Source organism: Oreochromis niloticus, linkage group LG17 (assembly GCF_001858045.2).
Source record: "Oreochromis niloticus isolate F11D_XX linkage group LG17, O_niloticus_UMD_NMBU, whole genome shotgun sequence".
Classification (NCBI taxonomy): domain Eukaryota; kingdom Metazoa; phylum Chordata; class Actinopteri; order Cichliformes; family Cichlidae; genus Oreochromis; species Oreochromis niloticus.
The window spans coordinates 10006234-10029833 of NC_031981.2; the positions used below are offsets into that span (position 1 = coordinate 10006234).

The following is a 23600-nucleotide window of genomic DNA, read 5'->3' on the forward strand; positions in this document are numbered from 1 at the left end:
CGAAGATTAGAGTGTCACGTGAACAAAGTCTGTGGTTGGTATTCGTGGTGTGTGTGTTTTCCTGTCCAACAAGTTGCCACTGAGTAGGGGTGACACAAACTTGCCCAAAAAACGTCTATTTTTTGGGCAATTTTGAGTTAGCTCTGCCAATCAGTAATCTACGTGGTATGCGCACTCAAAACCGGATCGCAACAAATTGGTGCTTTTGAGAGTACGTTTGCTGATAGTAACGCCATGTTATTCAGCTAATAACACAAGGATTTCATCATTTGTGAAGCCACGCTGAAAATAATCAGCAATTTGCGCATTCATGACTGGCTGTAATATTGGTAGCTTAGCTGTAGCATTTTTAGCTGAGGGCTTCAGTTTCCGGGTAACAAGGAAATGACGTCATTCGCGTAGATTACTGATTGGCAGCGCTAACTCAAAATTTGAGTCATTAACTAAAAATTTTGAGAAAAGCAAGTCAAAATTTCGAGCTACTTTTCACGAAATTTCGAGTTAATAACTTGAAATTTTGAGTTATTCTTGAATTATTATTGTTGTTGTTGTTGTTGTTGTTGTTGTTGTTGTTATTATTGTTGTTGTTGTTGTTGTTGTTGTTGTTGTTGTTTTTATTTATTTATTTTTTAAGTGGCAGAAACAGGCTTCCATATCCATCAGCAACTTAAAAAAAAAAAAAATTGAAGCCATCATGGTAGTGTCAAAAATTGCAGTTCCTCTAATGGCCACTTGAGGCAGGTTCCAAAAGCGAGTAAGACCTCATATTAAACAAAAATATTTTTCTCTGGAGTATTAACCTGTGCAACACTCATCTGAAGGCTTAAATTTAGGGGTGTGCCTGCTTTGATTGGCAGCTACCGTGACAAAGGGAGCTGTAACCTTAGTTACTTGCGAGGCCTCACCTTTATTAATTCGACTCACTGAACTGGACCTGTGAGCAATGTTTGTTTGTTTCGGTGCCATTTCAAATATTTTCGCTGTAATTATCTGACAAAGGATGTTGGTGTCTGTGACTTACAGTCAATCTGAGTCTCTCGGTATCAATTAAACAGTAGTGCCAATACCAAAGACTTATAGGTTACAGTTAAAAGTTATTATAATCATACATTCTTCATAAATCAGGTTTCGGGTACATTTTATTTAGTTTAAAATAGAATAATTTACTTAGTGTTATTGTGATAGTGTTATTATTTGACCATCAATAATAACACTATTATTATAGTGTTATTATAATAATAACACTATAAGGAAAGGATTGACAATCTGTCAATCCTTTCCGTGTCCGGGCCGGGTGAGGTTTCCCGTGTTGGGTCAATCTGAATATAGTCTGAATATAGTCTGTAGTAATCAGTCTAAACTAACATTAACTAATGCTGAAGATCTGATGTACTTGGTTACTCATTGCCTCTCTGAAAGAAGTGTAACGGTGAGCTGTGTCTGTGCTGGGGTCTGGTTCTGTCTGATTAATTTCCTTCCTCCTCGCTTTGTTTCTTTTTCTGTTTGTCCTGGGATAAAGGGTTTCTCTTTTTTGTGGTTTCTCATGTCTTTAAGTTGGTGGTGTTGCCACGGTAGAGAATCTCCTTCCAACCCGTGTCAGTGTTAGCAGTGTTTTCATTTACAGCTGTAAAGTAGCTCTACACATGGTCGTCTTTCTCACCTGCTACATGTTAGTGGGGGAGGAGGGGGTGGAGCATAGTTTGCACAGACATGTCTGCTTAATTTTTTTTATTTCTAGTCTTTGATGTTTTTTAGCCCCTCTCACTTTTGTGGTAAACTCCCTGCCACTCCCTTCCTTGTTTAAGCTTACTTTCAGCTAATCAGCATTCGACCTATGCACAGCTTAAATGTCGAACTGCATGCTGCTGAGTTGTTGGAAGAGTGCACGCAAGTATGTTTGCATTGGTTGCAAACCCCTCTGCGTAGGCAAATACACAAACACAATGCCATAAAACACACGTTAACCTGTTAGCAATAAGTACCACACATGCGGGACTGCATTTCAGCTGTACAGTCTCCACTCACATGTACAAATATGCTCACCTCTGGGTCCAAAACACGGTGTCACCTGAGCGTGAAACCTCATCTGCCTCAACAGAGAGGCGGGAAATCACAGTGGCTACACTTGTCCTTTTTATGTACAGTCTATGGTAACTATGCCAGTTGCCACCAATCATACAATTAAAAACAAGATGCAGGAATAACTAATTATCTAGTGTAGCTACAACTGCTGTACAAAGTTAAGTCAACGGACATAATATTTCTTTGAATAGTTTCTCCAGCTCTTTGCAGTTGTATTTTAATGAAACCCGCTGGCCACAAAAAGACACGTAAAAGGCAAAGTGAACTAACAGCATTACTATTTTTTTTTTTTTTGTTTTGTTTATAGGCATTATGAATTTATTAATAATATTATTATTATATTATAATTATCATTATTATTATTAGTAGTATGCATGTATGCATTGTATTTTATTCTGTTTTTGTTTGTTTCAGTGCAAATTTGATGAAGCATCCAAATGTCGGACATGCATATTAGATGATTCGAGTTTGCTTTCAAGTTGTGCCTAAGGCAGAAAAGCTGCTTACCTGAGGCATTTTGTATGAATATATTGCTTTATTTTATTGGAGTGTAGTAATAATGCTTAGTGAAAATTGTACAAGGGAAACGTGCAGGTGCTTGGTCCTAAATTACGAACACATGAACGATCTACATGCGCACGTTACATTCTTCCTGAGGCTTTAGAAACAGGCCTATGAGATGGAAGATGGGTGTGTTTTATGATTATTGCTCGCTTTGGTCTCTCACTGAGGTATTTGTAGTTAATACCTCAATACTTACTGGGATGTAGAGCAGCACTGAAGGCTTTCCACTACTGAAAATTAACCTGAATCCTGCTTATGAGTTACTCTAGATGGATGTGTCATAAATATGGAATATTTTGTGGCAGATCTCAAATTTGGCAGACACAGTTTAAGCCAGATTTTAACTTCATGGCTTCTAGTATCTGAATGCATTTCTGATTGCTCTGATCAGTTTGATGGGCATCATTACACTCAATTATTTGTCCAAATAATAAGACGTGATGCTTGGCAGATGGATGGATTTCTGAATTGACCGGCTTGCAGTTTTGAGTTTTTCTCACATGAAAGGACTGAAGTTTAGCGTGCAGTTGTTTTGATATAATTAACGTATGTTTTGCATGTTGTTGAAGCCTAGTTGTAAAACTTGAAAACCGATGACACTGGCTGCGTCCTCCGACCACAAAGGCCTTTTTCTATGTTTAGAGCTGTAAATATAACTTCATTTAAAGCCTGTATTTAAGTGAAACTGCTACAGATGACCAAGAAGCTGTTTTTTGGAAAATGTTGCTCATTTGATTTGCCTTGTCTAACAAACTGTTCAGCTTAAACAAACATCACAGTTAAATGTCCAGTTTGCTGTCTGCTTATAAGGGTTTACGGTAGATCAAGTGTAAGGTTGTTTGGTGTGACTTGAGATAGTCAGGAAATCACCCTACGATGAAAAACATCTCCTTGCTTCTTTGAACCCCTCCCAAACACCTTTGACTCTCTATTGCCGTCCATGCAGCCTCATGTTTCCTGCAGGCATGCACACATGTGCCCTCTCACCCAGCCCAGAGAGGTAACCTACTCCCATCATGAAACATGAAGCACCCAGATAGGAGGAGAGCAGCTAGTGTTACACATCACAAGATACGAGACTTGTGAAGGAGGTCTCCTCCTGTGCTCATGTTTTCATTAGAGATCCCAAAGACACATGATCCGACTGTCAGTTTGTATTAGAAGTGAGTTGGATGGAAAAATGAAGAAGTTTTTATTTTATAATGCAGTTTTCTGTCTTGAGTGAAGACCTGTCTAGTTATGATATTGTAGAACAAGCTCTGGGGACTGCTTTGCTAAAGATCGGACCATGATGACGCACCTTCTAACCCTACCTGACCCTTTCAGTCGTGTGTAGGTTTGTTTTCAAGTAGTTTCCATCTCTTTTTGAAGTTTGAACAGCATTGGAGGCCGCTAACCTGTTTGTTTAGTCTAACAGCCCATCATTTTAAGCTCATAATTTTAGCTATGTAAGCTTTCCTCATATGCAGATAAAACCTGTTTCGTGAACTCTTACTGCTACAAATGTAAAATCTAAAGTGACTCATTTCAGCCAGCATCCAAAACCTCTGATGTTAATTTGGTTTGATGAGGAAGTGAAGCAATGTATACACTTGTCATATACAAGGTTTAGGCAAGCATACACTGCAGTTACTGACCAAACCCAATTTTTCGAGAGGAAATTTATCGAACAAAACATTAAACAACATGTCAGTTTCCCCCAATATTGGACTCTTGAATCTGGCTTCCACTGCCTGTTTGTTAAGTTTTACTTTGCTATTTTTCCCACCAGTGTTGAAAAGTGTCTTTCATTGGTTTAAACACTTTCAAATACTGTGAATAAGAAAAGTGTATGTGTGCGTCATTGCTGCCAGGCACTTGCTGCACTGTTGCATCCTGTTTCAAATAAAGCTGTGAGCTCAAAGTTCAAACGCATTAATAGTCCTCTATTTTCAGTCTTGTAGTGTCACTGCTTCTTTTGGCATAAGCTTATCATATATGCCTTTAAAACTAAAAGGATATGCTCTAAAATTCAGGCAGACTGGGCCTTGTTTATTGTTTTGGGTTTTTTTGCCTCAGCCTAACCAGTGTTTTAAATGTGAAAATAGTGTAGTAGGTCTAAAAATAGCAGACTTAAATAGTGCCGATTTACTGTAATAGGCAGTGGTAGACAGTAACAGAGTTGCTGGACCACATTTACTTACATGAGACACAAACCACACTCTTGTAGGCGAAGGTTTCGTGTTTGATCCTTTCACAACCTGCTTTTTATGTGGACTCTCTCACACTACGTTTACTTACATCTGTCGGACTGATACATTAGACATTAAAGGGTTACCTACACAAACCAAAGCCCGCAACTTACATTATAGCCAGTGAGCATCAGCTCCACTGAGCTGCCCAACAAATGAGGTGAATGGGTCGCATTGAAAGAACCTAAATTCCTAGCTAAATTATTTACTGAGAAATATGTGATGAATAGTGTTTTGTTTTTAATTTGAAAACTGTAAGTTACTTCCAATAATGTGACATTTTCTGTGTGTGTTTGTCTCTGTGTCTTGCAGAGCAAATGCGAGTAACTGTGAGGTGCCAGATTAAAAAGTCAGAGGCTGGCAGGTTGTGTAACCAATTATGTAAAATGTTATGAGAACTATTATTTTAAAAAAAAAAAAAAAAAAAAAAATCTGCTTCACATACACAGCATCCACTTGCAGTCACCACACCCTCACTCAGAACTTGTGGAGCTCGGTGTTTTCTTGGAAAATACCAAAAAACTAATTATATAAAACTCGAGGAAGTTTCTTTAAGTATTTCACAGATATAACTTGGACTCAAGAATGAACTGATTAGATTATCTAGGTTTGCGTCATGACATTTCCATGTCATGATTACAAGTTGGTAATAAAAGGTCTGCACCATAAAACACATGTTCGGCCATAATTTAGCAACCTATTAGCAGCTAGGACGGAATTTAACACACATGGCTAACTGGATGAATGCATAACATTTTGTCTCAAAGGTCAACTTTCATTCTGACTTCATGGTCTTAGAAGTAGAAATTGTGACTTTGTTTCACATTTCGACAGGCACTTTACTGGAGACACTGCTCTCTGTTGCAAGTGGCGACTAGTTAACATTGGTTTTGAATGTTTTATGAGTATTTAAACAACCAATGGTCAGGGTTAAACATTTGCCATACAAATACTGCTTGTATATTTAAGATTACCATTATTTAATAACCAAATGATGTTTTAAATGTCTGTGAAAAATGCCTCCCTTTGCACTGTGATGATACGTACAAATGATGTCATACTTTGCCCAGTGTGGCTAACATTAGAAGCGCTATCACCCGCAGCCTTCCTTCCGGTCAGGCCAGTGTCCTCAGCTGTGTGCACAACTTGGTTACACATTTGCTTGTGTGGTTTTATACCAGTGTTCACTGAACACATACACCTGCTCACTTCTACATCAAAGAGTCTTGTCTTACTTTTTTTTACCTTGCGTGTTTACAAGTTTCCATCACAGAAAGAGAGTGGGGTGCTGCCGTGTAGTAGGGCTAGTAGCAGGTGGAGTCATAATCATATCATGATTATCATAGTCATAATCAGCAGATAACTGCAGTTATACATAGTTGCCTAGTATGTTCGTGCTTACTAGTAGGTTGCATCCCGTTTTTAAGTCTGCATATCTTTTATTTGGCCAGCATGCATTAATCTTTGATTGTTTTAATTGAGTGTAAAAGCAAAGCTGTTGATTTACCAGTAGATCTGTATTCCCATCCTCACACAAGTTCTGGGTAGTGACAGAAAATGAGATCATGGATACAAATAGTGGAAATGACGTTCCTCTGAAGGGTGTCTGAGCTCTCCCTCAGAGATGGGGGGGGTGAAGAGTTTGGTCATTTGGGAGGGATTCTAGGTAGAGCTGCTAGTCCTCTGCTTCAAAAAGAGGTGAGTTGGGGATCTGACTATGATGCCTCCTGGGATCAAACAGGAGGAGGTCAGAACACACTGGACTGGATGTGGCGGCAGAGAGCAAAGATTAGGCTTTGCTTAAATGGCTGCCTTCGTGACCCAGCCCCAGATAAGGGGCAGATGTGTGGATGGAGACTTACTGACCACAAATCAACTTCATGATTTAGCTATCTATCCCTGTCTGTTGTTAATATTAAAACTAGAAACTTTGCAGGGCAAACATAATCCAAATCACACACAAATATACAGACACACAGTCACTGGTTTTGATAATGAAGAAACTTAATCTGTTTTAACATTATTGAAAAACATTTGAGGTCCTAACCTCGCTGTGAAATTACGGTAGCTGGTGTCACTTCCTCGTTGGTCAGTTATATTACCACAAACAAACGCACACAGATGCACACTCTGGCACTGATGCTCCGCTTTAACATACATCAAACTGCATTCAACCATTTCCTGCTCACAAAGAGATGCACAAACACACACACACAGCCGTGTCCTCAGCACAAGAGCCTCCTATAAACCATGGCCTACATAATGCACTCTTTCTAACTTGACTGCACTCTCCCTCTTTCTTTTTCTAAATGGGTCAGTTCAGACAGAATGGTGCCCAGACAGATTTCGCAAGAGTCACTGCTGCATACACTGTGTGTATTTGCTGTTAAAATTTCCAATCAGGAAATATTAAAACCCTGAAATATCTAAGACATTTACCCAACCCAAGGAAGCCCTGTGTCTTTGGTGTTTTTTGTTTTTTTGAGCATCTACAAATGCAGCCTCTTGTGACCATATATGTATAATGATTGTGTGTGTTTCTGTTGTCTGGGCTCTGTTCCCTAAATACCCTTCAGGAAACCACAGTGTATTTTGGGAACGCTGCTAATGTGTAGTTTGGAAAAAAGCGTGTTAGGGAAGAACTGTTTCTTCTTGCTGTGTTTTCCAGCCAGAATAACAACCATGCAGCTCACACATAATCCTCTGTATGAAGCTGTGTTAGGCAATAATATGCCCCTCTGCTGGTGTGTTTTTTTTTTTTTTTTTTTTTTTGTCTGATGCTGTTTGTGGATTGGTGCTGGCCTCATGTGCCTGCTTTTCTTATCGCTGCCTCAACATGGGGAGGATTTGTGGCGTTAAAGCCGTCACACCGCTGTTTGTGCCCAGCTCCAGTAATGACGGGAGTGTCTGCCCGTTAGGTTAGAGTCTGTTTTTGTCTCTCTGCTCATGCTTACCACCGTCATTTTATGTTTGTGCATTTTGACAGTTTCTCATCACAGAAATTGTTAGTGGTTCTTGTTGACCCAGACCACAGCAACAAGGCGTTTTTTAATAGCATACTTGAGTGATGCGATCTCAGAAATTCGTTTATTATGTAACATCAAATTGCAGAAGTTTTAGGGTGCAAAAATAGTTTTTTACTTAGTAGTTTGCGTGTGCATTTAAAAGTAGTGCTGCAAAAATCAGTCGAATAACCTTCAGTCGATACAAGGAATGCCCATTGTTCTGTATCAACAATGGGCATTCCTTGTATCGACAGTTTAGGCTGCCGGTGGTGGTGGTGTAATTATTGCTGACCATGTCCATCCCTTTATGGCTATAGTGTACCCGTCTTCTGATGGCTGCTTCCAGCAGGATCCACCTAAGTCTGACCTCATGGCCATTTCCAGGTCCAAACTCTTCTTGGAAACACTGTGGCATCACTGAGCACTATAATCAGCCCAAATTCTGTCATGTCCAATGATCAGTGTGGCTGCACTCCCAGGTGTTTCCAAGTATAACATCATTGCATCCAAGAAAATTAGGATTTCCGAGGGGTAACGGACTTAGAAGTTGGCAAGAAGTTTGCTCGCTATTTTCCAAGTAGTGAGTACGGGAGTTTCATATCATGAATGTGTAGCCAAACAAGCACCTGTGTGATGCTGTCATGTTAATATGGACCAAATGTCCAAGGACTGTTTCCAACACCTTGTTGAATCTCTGCCACAAAGCATAAAGCCAGTTTTAAAGGCAGAAGTGGGTCAACCTGGTATGAGCAAAGTTTAATTGAGTGTATTCCTGATAAAATTAAAGCAGAATATACAGCTGACATGCTCGATTTCAGAAACCCAAACTTATTGAGGGTTTTTTTTTTTTGTTTTTTTTTTTTTTTAACTGTATAGCCTGTTTGTTCTTCACTCAAAGTTGTGACGATAGTTTGAGTCACCTATCATGCAGAAACTGAAAAACATTTGCTGCTTCTGCAAGGATTTCCTGTTTTGTCTGTTTTTATGTTGGTGTAACTAGAATATTTAAAGTGTGAAGACCTTTGGTGTTCCAAAGAATCAACAGGCAGACATTCCAACAACATACAGTATTATTATTGTAGATCTCATTTTACGTTGTGATTTTGATGCAAATATTGATGCAGCTGTTGATCGAGTTATAATACTGCTAATGGAAATCTCTGCTTCTGATTAACTAATTTATTATTAGCAAAACCTTTGAATGTCATTTCACTGATACAAAAATGATCTGCAGTTTTCCCAAGCTGGACATGATGCTTTTTAGCTCTGTTTAATCCTCACACTCGCATTAAAATGTGCACGTGTGAATTTAAGCTTACTCTTTTTTTTTTTTGTTTAAATTCTTAGCTTCGTTTGTCCTTTTACCACTTCTATTGCAATCTCTCTGCTTTTAATTTAAGTTTTAATCTAAAGGTCCTTACTGGCACCATAATCCACAGTACATGTGTAACCACAGGGAATAAAACAGGCAAATGAGCATAGGGCATGCTTTGTTGCTGCTTAAGTTAAAGGTAAAGCATGCATTCATTTATTTATTAAATGCAATCTATATAAAATGCAGTTTGCTGCAGCAGTAAGAGGGAGGAGTCAAGATTGTAAGTATAGACATTGCAAAAACCCCACAAAACCTTTCTTCCTGTGTCTAAAAATGTCTTCAGCCCTCCGCTGCCACACGCGCACACACACACACACGTACGTATGCACATATCTTTCCAACAGTATGAGCAGTGTGCATGCAGCAGTTGTGGTGCAGGAACTTGTTTCTGTTCAGCTTTGAGTATTAGTCAGCTGGTGGTTTTGCAGTATTTGTGTATGAGCTTGAAGCCTTTCACAGTTGGCTCAAGTATAACATTTTCTCACCTTCTTGCTTTTGAACTTTGTACACTCACATTTTCACACACTCGAGTGTGGGTTCACCCAGCAATGGCTGCTTGGACGGCATAGACTTTGACGCACACAGTCAAGCTAATACTCTCCTCTTTGAAGTGGCACCTTTTATCATGCATTTGTGTTGTGGTTTCACAGATGACAGATAAGCTATGGTGCTATCGAACACTATGTACTATGGTCTCTAACATGCATGTCTCACAAAATTTAATCATTAGTTCCATGTATTATAATTGTCATTAAATCCCTAAAAAGCGGTCGCGCATCGGAACATGCGCAGAACATAAGTAACCACACTGCAAACGACGACCAAAACATTCACTGGAAAATGTCAGGGATTGATTACTGACGGAGGCTGGCAGCACAGACAACCCCTCACATGCAAAGCAAGATGTCTTCACTTGGCTGCGTTAAAATTAAACGTTCCACCTCATGTGCAAAGCTTGAGACGAGTGAGAAAAGCTTGTGCTAGAATAACAGGAGAAGTGGCAGCCCTTAGTTAGCTTTGTCAAAAAGCTGAAAAGCATATGTCTGTAGCGATGTTTGATTGAATTATATGATATAATCCATGACTTAAGAAAAGCTGAGAGCGACTGCTACCCTGTGAGTCAGCCTGGCCTGCAGCCGATGCCCTCTGTCCCTCCCACTCACACAGCAGGACAACGCTACGCTTATGTAACAGAGAAGTAGAAAAGGGATACAAGGAGACTTAAGATAGAGGAGGAAGGAAAAGAGGCTGAAAGAGAGAGGGCACGAAAGAGAGGAGGAGAGCGGCTAACCGCATGCCTCCATGTTTTCCGCTTGACAGCTTTGCATTAACCACATTTTGTCCTTGTCTTCCCCTTCCATCTCCATGAGTTATTTACTTATTATTAAAGCACTTACACTTGTCGTATTAATAAAATCTTCATGAAAATTTGATTAACAAAGCTTATTGACAGAAGTCAGAAACCCACAGTAAGCTGATTTTAAAATGGAATAACTTTTAATGAAAATGTGTCTGTAATCTTGTGCAGCATGCAACGACATGTGCAATTACATCTTTTTGTTATACCAAGTGTCAAGTGACACTGAAGCTCACGCTTAATGAAGCAGATCCAGTACTTTGCTTTAACCACAGCTAGCATATTCTCATCACCTCCACCCATCTGTGGAGCCTGTTTCAGTTATGGCTTACTGTAATATTGACGTAGTGCACAGTCAAAGTACAGCCAGGAAACGGTCATGGCTGCATGCTCTTCCCATCAGTGACTTAAATACTGATAATCAGCTCAAAGTTGTAAAATTAATGGTTTGTTGCTGAGGTAGAGGGTCTTGATTGGAGCAGTTCGATGCAATTTTATTTATAAAGCATCAAATCACAAAAACAGTAACGTCAGGCTATAATAATATAATTTCTTTGGACCTTAATGGAAAAAAAAAAAGACATCAAAACACTCAGCTTTAGACTTTTTAAGTCTATTTATTTATACAAAAAAAAAATGGCTGGGGCCTAGAAAAGAGGACTTAAATCACACATCCATAATTTGCTATCTGGATAAATTGTCTGCAACCCCTCAAAATTCTCCATTGCTTCCAAAAGAATAAAGTTTGTTGCTTCTTGGATTGTGTTATTGAAAACAGAGCTGTCAGTTCTGTCTCTGATTTCTGATTTGCGATTTCTTTCACATTTTGCATCGGCTCATTTAAGATTGCGGGTGCAATGGGGTCAGAAAGGTAACAACACATCATGCAACATGTCAGGTTTCCTTTGTGCCTCTGAAAGTGGTGAGCTGTGCAGGAAAAAGGTCCAGTTCCATAGTTTGTATTTCGGTCTCCGCCCATGAGCTTTGGGTAGAGTCCGAGAAAATGACATCATAGATAAAAGTGGTGGAAATGAGAGTCATCTGAAGCGCGTATGGGGCGTCCCTTAGAGATGAGGTGAGGAGCTCAAAGTAGAACTGCCACTCTGTATCAAAAATGAGAACCAGTTGTGATGATACAGGCGTCTGACTAGGATCCCTCCCGGGCGCCTCCTAAGTGTTTTGGCCCCAGTGAAGACCTAGAACAGGGTTTCCACATGGAAGAGCAGAAGGAGGTAGCCAGGGAGAGGGCAGTCTGGGCATCTCTGCTGAGATGCTTGCCCCTGTGATCCATACCAGAGAGATAGTAGAAGATGGATGGATGTAGTTAAAGGATGAACATAGTAACCCATTGGTTTGTGAAGTCTTGTGTTAAAGCCTCAATGTGAGCACTGTTTCCCATCTGTTTTTTGTTTTTTTTAAATAAACTGGACATGACAAGTGAAGGAGAAACTGAAGGGAACACCCTGACGCATAAGGGTAAAGCTTTATCATCTTGCTTTGGCTCTACTGGGGACAGAGAATAATCATCACACTGTATCCAGTAAGACTTTAAATTCATTTCAAATTCAGTGTGGTGCTGTGTTCAGCAAAGTTAACCATACCAAAGATGTGTCTTTGTCCAAATACTCACACGCACATTAATGACAAACGTTCATAAATCCAACTTAATAACATGTTGACATTTTGTAACCATCAGTGTGTATTCATGTGTGCGTGCATTGCGTTAAGGTGACATAAGTGTCTATTGGATTGCATGCCTGTGCATATGGGTGTGTGTAATGGGTGTTTGAGCTTATTTTTCCATTCATACTCACCCAAACTACTGCAAGAAATCAGACGGCCATAACCAAACTGCTTCCACAGAAGTCTGATTTTAGTGTGTGTGTGTGTGTGTGTGTGTGTGTGTGTGTGTGTGTGTGTGTGTGTGTGTGTGTTCCTGTCTAGCTATCTTTGTGAGGATAGATAGCTAGACACAGCAGTCACTTGTGAGGACACACAACCCGGTCCTGACATTTTTGAAGGCATTTAAAGGCATTTTTGAGGCTCAAAATGGGGTTTTAGTGTCAGGGTTACAATTAGGTTATGGTTAGGTTTAGGGTAAGGGTTAGGGTTAGGCATTCATTTTTAATGGTTAGGGTAAGGGGCTAGGGAAACCATTATGTCAATGAGGGTCCTCACTAAGATAGCTGAACGTGTGTGTGTGTGTGTGTGTGTGTGTGTGTGTGTGTGTGTGTGTGTGTGTGTGTGTGTGTTTTCAGGTGTGATTCAAAAGGAATAACCAGCTCTAAACAGAGTGTTTGTTTGTGTTGTAAGATGGGTGTCAAGGGAAACAACATTTAAAAAGGGAAAAAAAAGTGACTAGGCTTATTACTAAGGTGTGCGTGGTTCAGTGCGTACATGTCTTATGTTTGGACACATTTGTACAGGTTCAGATTTGTGTACAAGGAGAATCCATCACATCAGTATACATCGTTTATTTATCCTCTTAAAAGCCTCACTGAGATTAAAACACTGCTTTTTAAGAGTGACCTGGTTTTATTAGACATGACAGTGAGATTCACTTTAAAAATTGATTGTGGGAGGGGTGTGTTTAGTCCCCTCCCTCTTTTATTTGTCATTACACACCTGCCTACCAGGTTTAGACCTCAGTCCTCCCCTCTCCCTCTCCCCAGTACTCCGTCACTCACGCTGCGCTCTCTTCTCTCTCTCGCTGTGTGTTTTCAGTCTAAGATGCCCTAGGCGGTGAGGAGGGAAATGTAAATGGCTTCCAAAGTAAAAGATGCTGTGGTGTGGTACCAGAAAAAGGTAAGACGCTTTTAAAATCTGCCTTTATCATGTGTGTTTGGTTTCACACTATTGCTGTGCTTTTGTATTTAAGTGTGTAACTATAGTATTAAAATGAAAAACATGTGTTTAATATGATATGAGATTTGACCATTAACCTTTTTATGCACTCTTACTAATACTAGGTTTACAAGTCTGCTTTTTATAACGTCTATTTTTATATGCACATTACATTTAATTTTTTCCTTTTATTTCTCTAAATGACACTTTTTTTTATATTCCTATCATCTTGGAATATAAAAAGAAGACTAATTTTTGCCTAATGTGATTACTACTATTGTAATGATTTGGACTATGTTGCAATTTGCATTTTTATAGACATCAATCATGCGTTCCCCTTTGCATTGTAGAAGTGTCTGATTAAGGCGTCGTCTGTGCATATCAAATTGTATTGATATTTTATACTTGTGTGCCTCAGCTATGGTCTTTAAACCCTAAGCAATGTTTATCACCTGTGATTATAATGCTCAATATTATGAGCTGTCAGGTGGACCTCCTTTTCTGTAAGACTCTTTATAAAGTCTTTGCTTTATTCTATTCTTTGAATAATCTCCTATACATGGCTTCATCTTTTTTTCTTTTTTGCAAGCTCTTACATGCTCGATAATGAAAAGCAGTCTGCTTTTACTGCACTTGGGAAATGCAGTTTCATTCACTGCACATGATTTACTTTAATTCTACTCTCATCACTTGGCATCTATTCTAAATTTTGTAGTTTAGAATTAGTAATGTAACTGTTAATAACACTAAAAAAACTTCTCTAGTTTCCTTCTTTTGATTTCTTTACTTGCTTTTATTGATAACGACGCATCTTGTCAATCATTTTCTAAATTTAGCAGAAGGGCAAACTGATTATCTTTTATGAAGAAATGCACAGAGATCTGATAACGCTGGCCAGTTTTGCCTATATTTGCGTCATCACCTTAAGCCCGACTCTGACCCAATAACACACTGTTAATTAAGACATATTTGCTCCTTTTGCTGCAGTGATTTCTGACTTTCCTAGCATACATACAGACTGCAGTATATGTATATACTCAAGAGGCGATCATACATTGTTCTTGATCTGTAGCACACTGTGGGAGGAGTCGCTAAATCATTTAATTTCTCTTTTTAAAAAAGAAATAAAGATAGTTTTACAACATTTCTGACACTGAAGCGAGCAGACTCCTTCAGTAAACCATTTTGATAATGACTTCCTTGCTGCTGTCAGCAGCGACATCGGGGTCAAGCCGTTCAGCACCGTCTTCAGCCCGGCTGGTGTTGTGTGTCCTGTTGTTCCATAGTCTCAGATATCAGATCCTCTGTTGGACTCCAGTGCTGGTCCCCCTGCAGCTCTCAGCTTACACACTCATCTGCTCTCACAAACCTGCTTGCCTGTTTCTCTTTTCTCTGCCCTCACTGCTGGCCTTTTTTTCTTTTGCCTTTCCAACCTCTCTGCTTTTTCTTTCATCCCTTTTTCTCTTCTTTCTGCTCATACCTGGCAGATGTAGATATCTAGAAGCTGGAATGAGAGCTCACAGAATATGAATCATCAGAAGTAGCTTTAATTAAAGAGCTACATTGAAAACACTTGTATATGTAAATATATACATTTACAAATGCAACTTTTGATTGAAAAAATTGTTTTATTTTTTTTAAGTTAATTTCTTCATATTGTTTCTTAAATGTAGGAAGCGGTAAAGATTGCACAAACCCTACTTGGGTTGTTTTCAAAGGGTTGTCTTGGCATTAGCTCATTAATCTGAGTTAAACGCAGAATGTTTTCTTTAAAAAAAACATTAAGCTCAATGCCTTTCTTGGGTATTTGCTCATCATATGTGCTGTGTTTTGTGTGTCTAGCGAAGCTTGTCTGGGCAAAGGCACACCAGTGACGACAGCCGCTGAGTCACGAATGACTAAACCTTTTTTTAGAAGTGCCCTCACACCTGTCCTCAGGGGACTTCTTTATCTAGTGTGTCTCATTTAAACAAGTTAAGTGATTGTTTATTTTCTCAACTGAGTGAGAAAACGGACAAGAGATTAGGTTTATAACTTTTCTGCAAGCCGTGACCAGGATTTCAGTGTCTCACAAGAGACAATTTCATTCATCTGCATTAAATCTCTTAAGTGTTCTGTAAAATTGGACAACAGCACACCAGATAGATGAGCCTTGAGAGGCATAGAAGGGTACACTGCACCTTATAATAATGTCTAGTTTGTCAGGAAAGGGTTTGATATCAGCAGAATTATGTAACCTGAAATCTTGCCAATCAAATCTTCCCTTGTTTGACACAGAGGATCAAAAAATATATTTGTTCACTTGCCTCTGATGGCTTTTAGCACTGCAGATTCTGCAATTTCATTATAGATGTTTGACATTTCTGATCCGTCACAGTATAGTTAAAACTTCTAGTTAAAACAAACAAGTCACAGATTTAGATTTGGACTGTTTTCAATAGAGCTACTTTCTTCTAAAGAAATCGCTGAGAGATATTTATAGTAGTCAGCCTGCAAGGTGAATTTATCCAAGGACACACTGGTGTTAAATTCTTTAAATGTTTCCTTTTTTTAATGCTGTGAGCTCCATAAATCTGATTAAGTTCAGCCAAGATGATATAAAAGTGCAAATTTATGCTTGCCATGTGCGTTTTGGTTTATTTGGTTTAGTTTTTTGTGCTATATTTTTGCCTACTTTTAAATGTGTAAAACTGCATTAAATGGTTGACAATGCAATAAAAGACAGAGTCCAGTCACAGTTGAGTCTCACAAAGCTTATTCAGTGTATTCACATGAAGTGACATTTTATATCGCAGAGAAAGTTCGAGATTGTCAAACCGGTCTGTTAAGGTGTGTTTGATATCTCAGGCTCTTCGGCCTCTAAACCCTTCAGGCAGTCTTATGTCAGAGTCGCAGTGTATTTCTGACTGCTGTGCTGGGAGACCAGCTGTAAATAGACTCAGTGCCTTGTTTGTGTCGAGTCTGTTCTTTTCCTCACTGCCGTGCCATGCCAAGCCCATATTACAGTGAAGCCGCACGCACTGGAGTAGGCTATATCGGCCACAGCGCCAGCCATACTTACTTTTTCTCTCTGATAGTTTGTTTGTCGTTACCAGATAGAAAGCGGTTCCATGTAGAAATTATTCAGCTTTAAATGTCTTGAATATTTTAAATGTCCCATGCATGTTGGTTTATACTTGAGCGGAAAATGTTTAACTGTAATAAATTTAATTGTAGCTTGTGTGTGTGTATTTTGAGATGTGACGCAGTGTGTATTTTTGGTGCGAGGGTGTTTGTTGTTGACTTCTCAAGATCAGAAAGTCTCGTGTGAAGATTCACTGTGACCACACTTAGCAGTCACAGGTCTATATTTATGAGATGAGAATTTTTCTGGATTATCTTGTTGCTTCCCTGTTGTAGTTTCTTGATGCAACTTCTTAGAAGTTTACATCTTAAAACATCATCTGACCTTTTACTGGGTTCTGAAACGAGGCATGACTTGGTAAATAATGGCATGGTGTATTGAGCCAAAATGCAGAAAGTGTGTGAAAAACTAAGTTCACCCTCACTGTTTGCATAGGAATTGAGAGGGTAAGTAGCTATTATTATGCTAAGTCAGATATACCTGATTAAGTGATCATCAGCAAATCTGTAAAAGCAGAAGTAGTTTTAATTGTTGGTCTGCTGTCTGTTAACATAACACAAAGGAGGACATCAGCAATGATCTCAAAAGTGATTGTTGCTGTGGTTATAAGGCCATTTCCAAAACAATTCCAAGCCCATCGCTGTGTATTGGGAAAGATTATTAACAAGTGGAAAACATCCGAGACTCCAGCTTGTTCCAGCAGATTCACCCTGAGGTCACACTGTGCAATGTTTAAAACCCTAGAGCTACATCTTGGACTCTGCAGGCCTCGGTTAGGAGGTTAAATGTTAAAGTTCATGACAGTACGATATTTTAAAAAAGAACAAGTCACTGAGTTTGGAATGGCTGCTACAGCAAAAAAGCTTGTCCTCTCTAAAAAGAACATGATAGCACAGCTTAGGTTTGCAAAGTTTCATCTGAACAAGTCATGAGACTTCTGAAACAATGTCCTTTGAACAGATGAGCCCATAATGTTCAGCACTATGTTTGGGGAAAACCAAACCCAGCATTTCAGCACAAACACCTCATACCAGCTGTGAAGCACGGTGGTGTGGGGGTGATGATTTGGGGTTGTTTTGCAGCCACAGGACCTCGGCACCTTGCAGTCTTTGAGTCGACCATGAACTCATCTGTATACCAAAGTATTCAAATGTGGGGCCATCTGTCTAACAGCGAAAGCTTGGGTCACAACTGGGTCCTGCAACAGGACGATGATCCCAAGCACAAATCTACAATAACGGCTGAAAAAGAAAAGAAGCAAGGTGATGCAATGACTCAGTTAAAGTTCGGACTGTGAAGAAGAGCGGGCCAAAATTCATCAAAAGTCATACAGAAAAGATTGACTTAAAGTTATCACTGCTGAAGGTGATTGTACAGGTTGTTGCATCATAGATTGTACTTAGTTTTTCCACATAGTGCTTCTGCATCTTGGCTTAGTTTTTGCTAAATAAATAACGGCATTTGTTATGTTGGATTGGAAAATCACCTTCCTAAGTAATGACTCAGAATCTTCATTTCTTTTCCTTCAATTGCTCCAAAGCAAAAAAGAAAAGCATATTGTTCTCTTTTGAAATGTCCTTCATGTGTTTCTGGCAGCCAAATTAAAGTTTTCCTATCTGACACACGCATGCACGTACACACCTGTCTGAGCAGAAAATAAACCTTACACACAGACTACAGGGAGAGCTGTTGTTGTAGTCTGAGTCGCTGTAGTCGCAGATCTCGGGGGTTAATGTGGACAAAACAAAAAACGTCTTTTTAAATGTTTTTATTTTTGCTGATTCTTTTCTTTAGTTTCTTTCTTTTGTTTTTGCCCCTTTACAGATTTCTTCTTCTTGTACAAAGTCGCTTATTTAATAAGAGATTATTGGAGGTTATTAGAAGGTGGATGCTTCATGTTTTTGTTTTTGTTTTTTTAATCACTGTAGCTTAAATATTTCAGGGTTTTTAAACTGTTGGTCACACAGAACAATTTGAAGACTTATTATTATAATAATTACTTATTATTATAATATAATTATAATAATTAGCGGTAGCTGCAATCTTTTGTGTGTGTTTGAACCTGGGCTGAATGTGCTCCTATATTTAAACAGTAGTGATGCCCTAGAGACACACTGATGGGAAAAGTCCCTCCCCTCTTTGTGGGACGCTGGGTGTGGTTAGCTCTCACACGCTGATTAACCACCAAAGTCTGGCTCAGAGTGAAGAGATGTTTTCAAACTGGAAGGAACGTGGAAAAACTGGATGAAAAGTTGACACGAACATCTTGCTTCATTTAGCAGCGGGTGACAAACTACACTGTCAGTGGCTTCACACATTGTTAAAATCCTGCTATAAATTTGCCTGCTGCATATCTTAAACTTGTCTTTTATCTCTCTGGTGGGCAAAATTAGTGTGGGATTCGCTTTCTGATCCAGAGAATCAATAAATCTTTGCCAATTATATTTATTTTTTTTAAATATTTTTTTTATTTTATTTTTTGCAGTGTTAATAGTTTAGTCTGTGAAGCTACTGCCGGAAAGGTGACGTCCTCATTGTTGCTTGTTTTGTCTAATCTTGGTGCAAATCTTGATTTTAAAAAAAACAAAACAACATTTTTTCCTCAACAGCTCAGGCAATCGGATCCTTAATAATAGAAGGTTATTCATAGAAGATTTTTATGGTCTTGCAGGATGGTGACTTTTTGACAAACGTTCAGAGGAATGATTTTGAGCCTCTTAACACTGACCTATGAATCATTCAAGCATAAAAATAGACCCAACTCTCAAAGGATGACCCAGTGTTGTTTACACATAACAGGCACATTAGCAAAGAACCCGTTTTACATTGTATCATTAGGTACTATGTTGCATATGTGTTTTTGTGATAGCCTGGTTCTTTTGCTGACTCTATGGGGGGGAAAAAACAGTATAACACAGTTTGATAGGCATAAAAGTGTTTGTTTACTTTATCAACAAGGTGATTTCCAAAGAGCAATTGGCTGAAAACTTGGCATATCTCAGCATGGTGTTTAAGCATGTCTTTAAAGTTTGAGAAAACTGGAACAAGTGGAGCATAAAAGAAGTAGTGGGGGGCCTAAAAGAAAGAAGGGGGGGGGGGAGAGTCTGCAGCAGATAAACAGTATCTGAAAGTCATATCCTTAAGAAACTGGGGGGAAAAAAAAATCAGTAGAAACCTGGCACAGGAACTGAAAGATGCATCTAGGCCTTCAGGTCATCCATCTACTGCTGACGGAAGCCTCATCAGAAATCGTCTGAGTGGAAAGTTCGCTGTCAAGAGGCCATTCTTGGGAAAAGGAAATGGGGAGAAAAAGCTGAGGGATGCCTAATTACACAACTGGACTGAAATTCAGTGGCCACAGGTCTGGTGGTGTGATGAATCCAAATGTGAGATTTTTCATTGATGTGATCGTCAGTATATACAGAGAGGTTAAAGTGTGTGTGTGTGTGTGTGTGTGTGTGTGTGTGTGTGTGTATAAAGCTATCTGTAAACGGTGGCGGTGAAGGCTTAGTCATGGTTTTGAGCTCTTTTTTTTTTTATTAAACCATTGGTGTTGAAAATCTTCAAATATGCTGGAAGTATGAACAGAGAGAAGTACTGTCAGATTTTGATTCACCTGTGTTTGATCCCAAGCACAGTGCCAGTACAGTAAAAGCATACCATACCATATCATGGATTGGCCTCCCCAGAGCCCAGACTTTAACATTATTGAAGCAGTGTTTGATCAGATTGATGGAGAACCAAAAAAAGGGAGAGCTTTGAATGCCCTTTTGCTGACTCTGTGAAAACCACTTGAATTTTAAACTCGTTAGAATAGTGCAAACTCTGTTTTTGTATTGCCATATTCAATAAATGACTGCACCTATTTTGCATTTTCCTTGTAAAATATGAAGAAAACACGGCAGGCTCAAGTCTTTTGCACAGTACTGTTCACCTGGCTTCTGCAAAACCTGCAGTTGAGTAACTTGCCAAAGGCAAAAGGGTGGGAATTGAACTCCCGGCCCTGTCATTAGTAGCGGACTCACCCAACCCTCTTAAACCTCAGCAGCCCATGTCGTTTGAAGCTGCACTGTTCAGGGTTGTTACATAATGTCCACTGACAGTTGTCCCCTTATAAAGTTTATATGACAAACTTGTTAACAGTTTACACATGCAACCCACAACACACAGAGCAACATTACCATTTATGTGGAGTCGTGTTTGCTCTTTTGTTGTTCTGTTTTTGGTGTACACTAATTCCCAAGGGAAATGTTGGCGTTTCTGGACGCTAGAGTTGAAGTTTACGGTTGAACAACGTCAGTAATTAAGGCCTTTATAGGATTCATAGGTATGAGGGGATGATTCACGTCAGATAGTCCTCGAAGGCATGGTTAATGCAGAAATATTGATTACAGCAGATTTAAAGTCAATCCAGTGAAGTCTGAGAGCAGGATTGACATTTGAGCACTCTTTATTTTGAAGCCGCCTAAACCCCAAACAGATAACAGATGAATGACGACATCCCGCACTGAAGAGTGTAAATCATTCATGGCTGACATTTCTGTTAATATGTTAAACTTCACGCCAACAACATTCCTCTGAAAGTCAGCATCTGTCTTTGTCTCTGATACCCCCTCAATTGCAGAGGCAGTTATGTAACTCCACTCTCGTCCTCCTCCTCCGACTCCCCTCGCTGCATCGTCCCTCTCTGTTGTCATGACGACTCCAGCATTGCTGCAGCGGCACACTCGGCCTCTTCGCTCTAAGCTCTTGATTTGCTTGTCAAATTGCTGAACTTTGTTTTGTTTTGTTTTTTTTCTTCCCTGGCCCAAATCCTTATATTAAAACTGAGCATTTAAGTATTTGAGATTTATTAAAGCAGTTTTTTCCAAAATGGTCAAAACCAGCTGGTTGATCAAGAGTGGTTGATGAGGTAAATAGATGGTGATGTAAGGGTGTGTGAGTGTGGTGATAAGAGGATTTACAGTGCTGTAAATGCCTCTCTGTCAAATCACAGTTACCTCGCGACTCTGATGTAACAACAGATGAGAGCGTGCGTGTGCCTCCACTTTCCATACCAACTTTCACCCTTATCTATCCCTCATCCACTTTTATCTTCCTACTTAGTAGTCTGGTCATGTTTGTCCTCTGACTGTCCTCCACATGTGCTCCAAACATCCTCTCGCGTGTGTGTGTGTGTGTGTGTGTGTGTGTGTGTGTTTTTTAATGGGCCGAGTGGAGTGGAAAATTAGCTGTCAGTCTAAATGTCATGCAGTCAGTCACACGTCCAGAACTCAGCTGGTTTTACCTCACTGGTGGAGCCTCGAGATCCTCATCTGTCCCTAGTCGATAAGTCACAACCCTTTTACTATATAACACAAGAAGGATTTATTTTGAGAAGCATCTATAATGTTTTAAAGCAGCGGTAAAAGGTAATCCTCAATTCTAGCTTCAAGTATAAGTTCTTCGTTATATGCTTATGAAGCTGAACACTGAGATGAGTGTTTATCCACCTGCTTAAAAGGCATCTCAGTCCACTCCAGCGTGGATTCTTTCCTTATTTGTACGTCGCCTCGGACAAAGACTCTGCCAAGTCATAAATGTTTAAATAGGAGTTTAAAATTAGACAGAGGTCTCAAGTTGCAACCGTTGAAAAATGGTCTTTTTTTCCCCTTCCTATAGTTAGTTAGATTTATAATGAGACAGGGAAGGAAAAAATGTAAGTGGCGTTAAGTCTGCCTTTATCTCTGTTTATAATTTAGTGCTGTTGGAGGTGCTTTAATTGCATGATCTTCAGCAGCAGGTAGATTTTGCACACTCACTGTACAGTCTGTTAATTTGTCACCATGTTTACTGATTTGGCCTCGGTGGGTAGCTGCCAGTTTTCCTGGACTTTCAGCTTAACGAGAAAATGCCAAGGTCAAGATTTCCTTTTGCCTGCCAGTTATTGTTCATGGATGCAGTTTAATTATAAAAAGCTGAATTGTTTGTAATCCAGCAAATAAAGTCATTCTTTTGTGTTTTGCTCACGTGCACCCAAACCCTTTAAAACACACAATTAAAGACTTCACTTTTGCCTTCTCATATCTGCATACTTCTATGTTGATATGTAATTATAGCTGTGTAGCCAAAGATTTCTCAAGTTTTTTTTATTATTATTCTCCTTGCATATTTGTAATGCATTAAACTTGCTTGATTTTGAATTGTAAAATGTATCTGTTTACAGTTAGTCCTGGTGTCTTGTCAGCTCAAGTTCAGTATCTTCAGCTCATAAAACTAGAAATACTGAACTTGCTTTGCTATGGTCTACTTTTAGCACAATGACAGAAGGCCAGGTCATTATAAATATCAATAAACTGATATTTTGGAGATGGTTTATCTTAACTTTAAGACTTGGAACCTAGGCAGACAATTCCTTTCATTCCAGCTTAAGCATGCTTTTCCAAACTTTTTTTTTAGTTCCCATTCCGAGCTACCCCGGTAAATAAAAACACTGTACGGTCGTGTACTGTCATCCTCCCCCCACACTCAGCTGTTTCTAACTGTTATGAGCTCTCTGTTGATGCTGTAAAGGCGAAGAAAACATCAGAAATTAACAGCAAACTTTGTTCAAAATACACTCACAACCACTGCTCTTCAATTAGGCCTTTCCAGAAACTGCATTGTCTGACCTAGCTTGCTGCTTTATTAACAATAAACATTTGTCATTCGTATTTAGGGTTTATTCATTTTATAAGCTAATTCATTAGCAAAGGTTGGAAAAGCGAATAAATGACCTTTTACTGACAAATTTTGTAATGAAATAATCAAAAGAGCAGACTTCTTGATTGATAGCATTAAACACATCTGGAACCTCTGGAGTAGATGCGATCAGAGGCCAAAGCAGCACCCTGGTTCTAAAGATTGGTATCACTGTAAAACACAGAGAGAATATTATCAAATGTCGCTTTTCCATAAAGAGGAAACAAGTGCATCACAATCTGACTGCTAGTTCCAGACAATATAATTTGAAAACTGTCTACGAAACCCGCATGATTAA

The 23600-nt window shown here is 39.2% G+C and overlaps 1 protein-coding gene across 3 annotated transcripts in view; it reads left to right on the forward strand.

Annotated features, from left to right (window-relative positions):
• Positions 1 to 23600, forward strand: part of LOC100691087 (putative homeodomain transcription factor 2) — a 57862-nt gene that overhangs the window by 6630 nt on the left and 27632 nt on the right. For all 3 annotated transcript variants that reach the window (XM_005451687.4, XM_005451689.4, XM_005451688.4), the window contains exon 3: positions 13339 to 13419. In XM_005451687.4, coding sequence (XP_005451744.1) covers positions 13375 to 13419 — 45 coding nt within the window. In that variant the 5' untranslated portion in view covers positions 13339 to 13374. The remainder of the gene's footprint in view (positions 1 to 13338; positions 13420 to 23600) is intronic.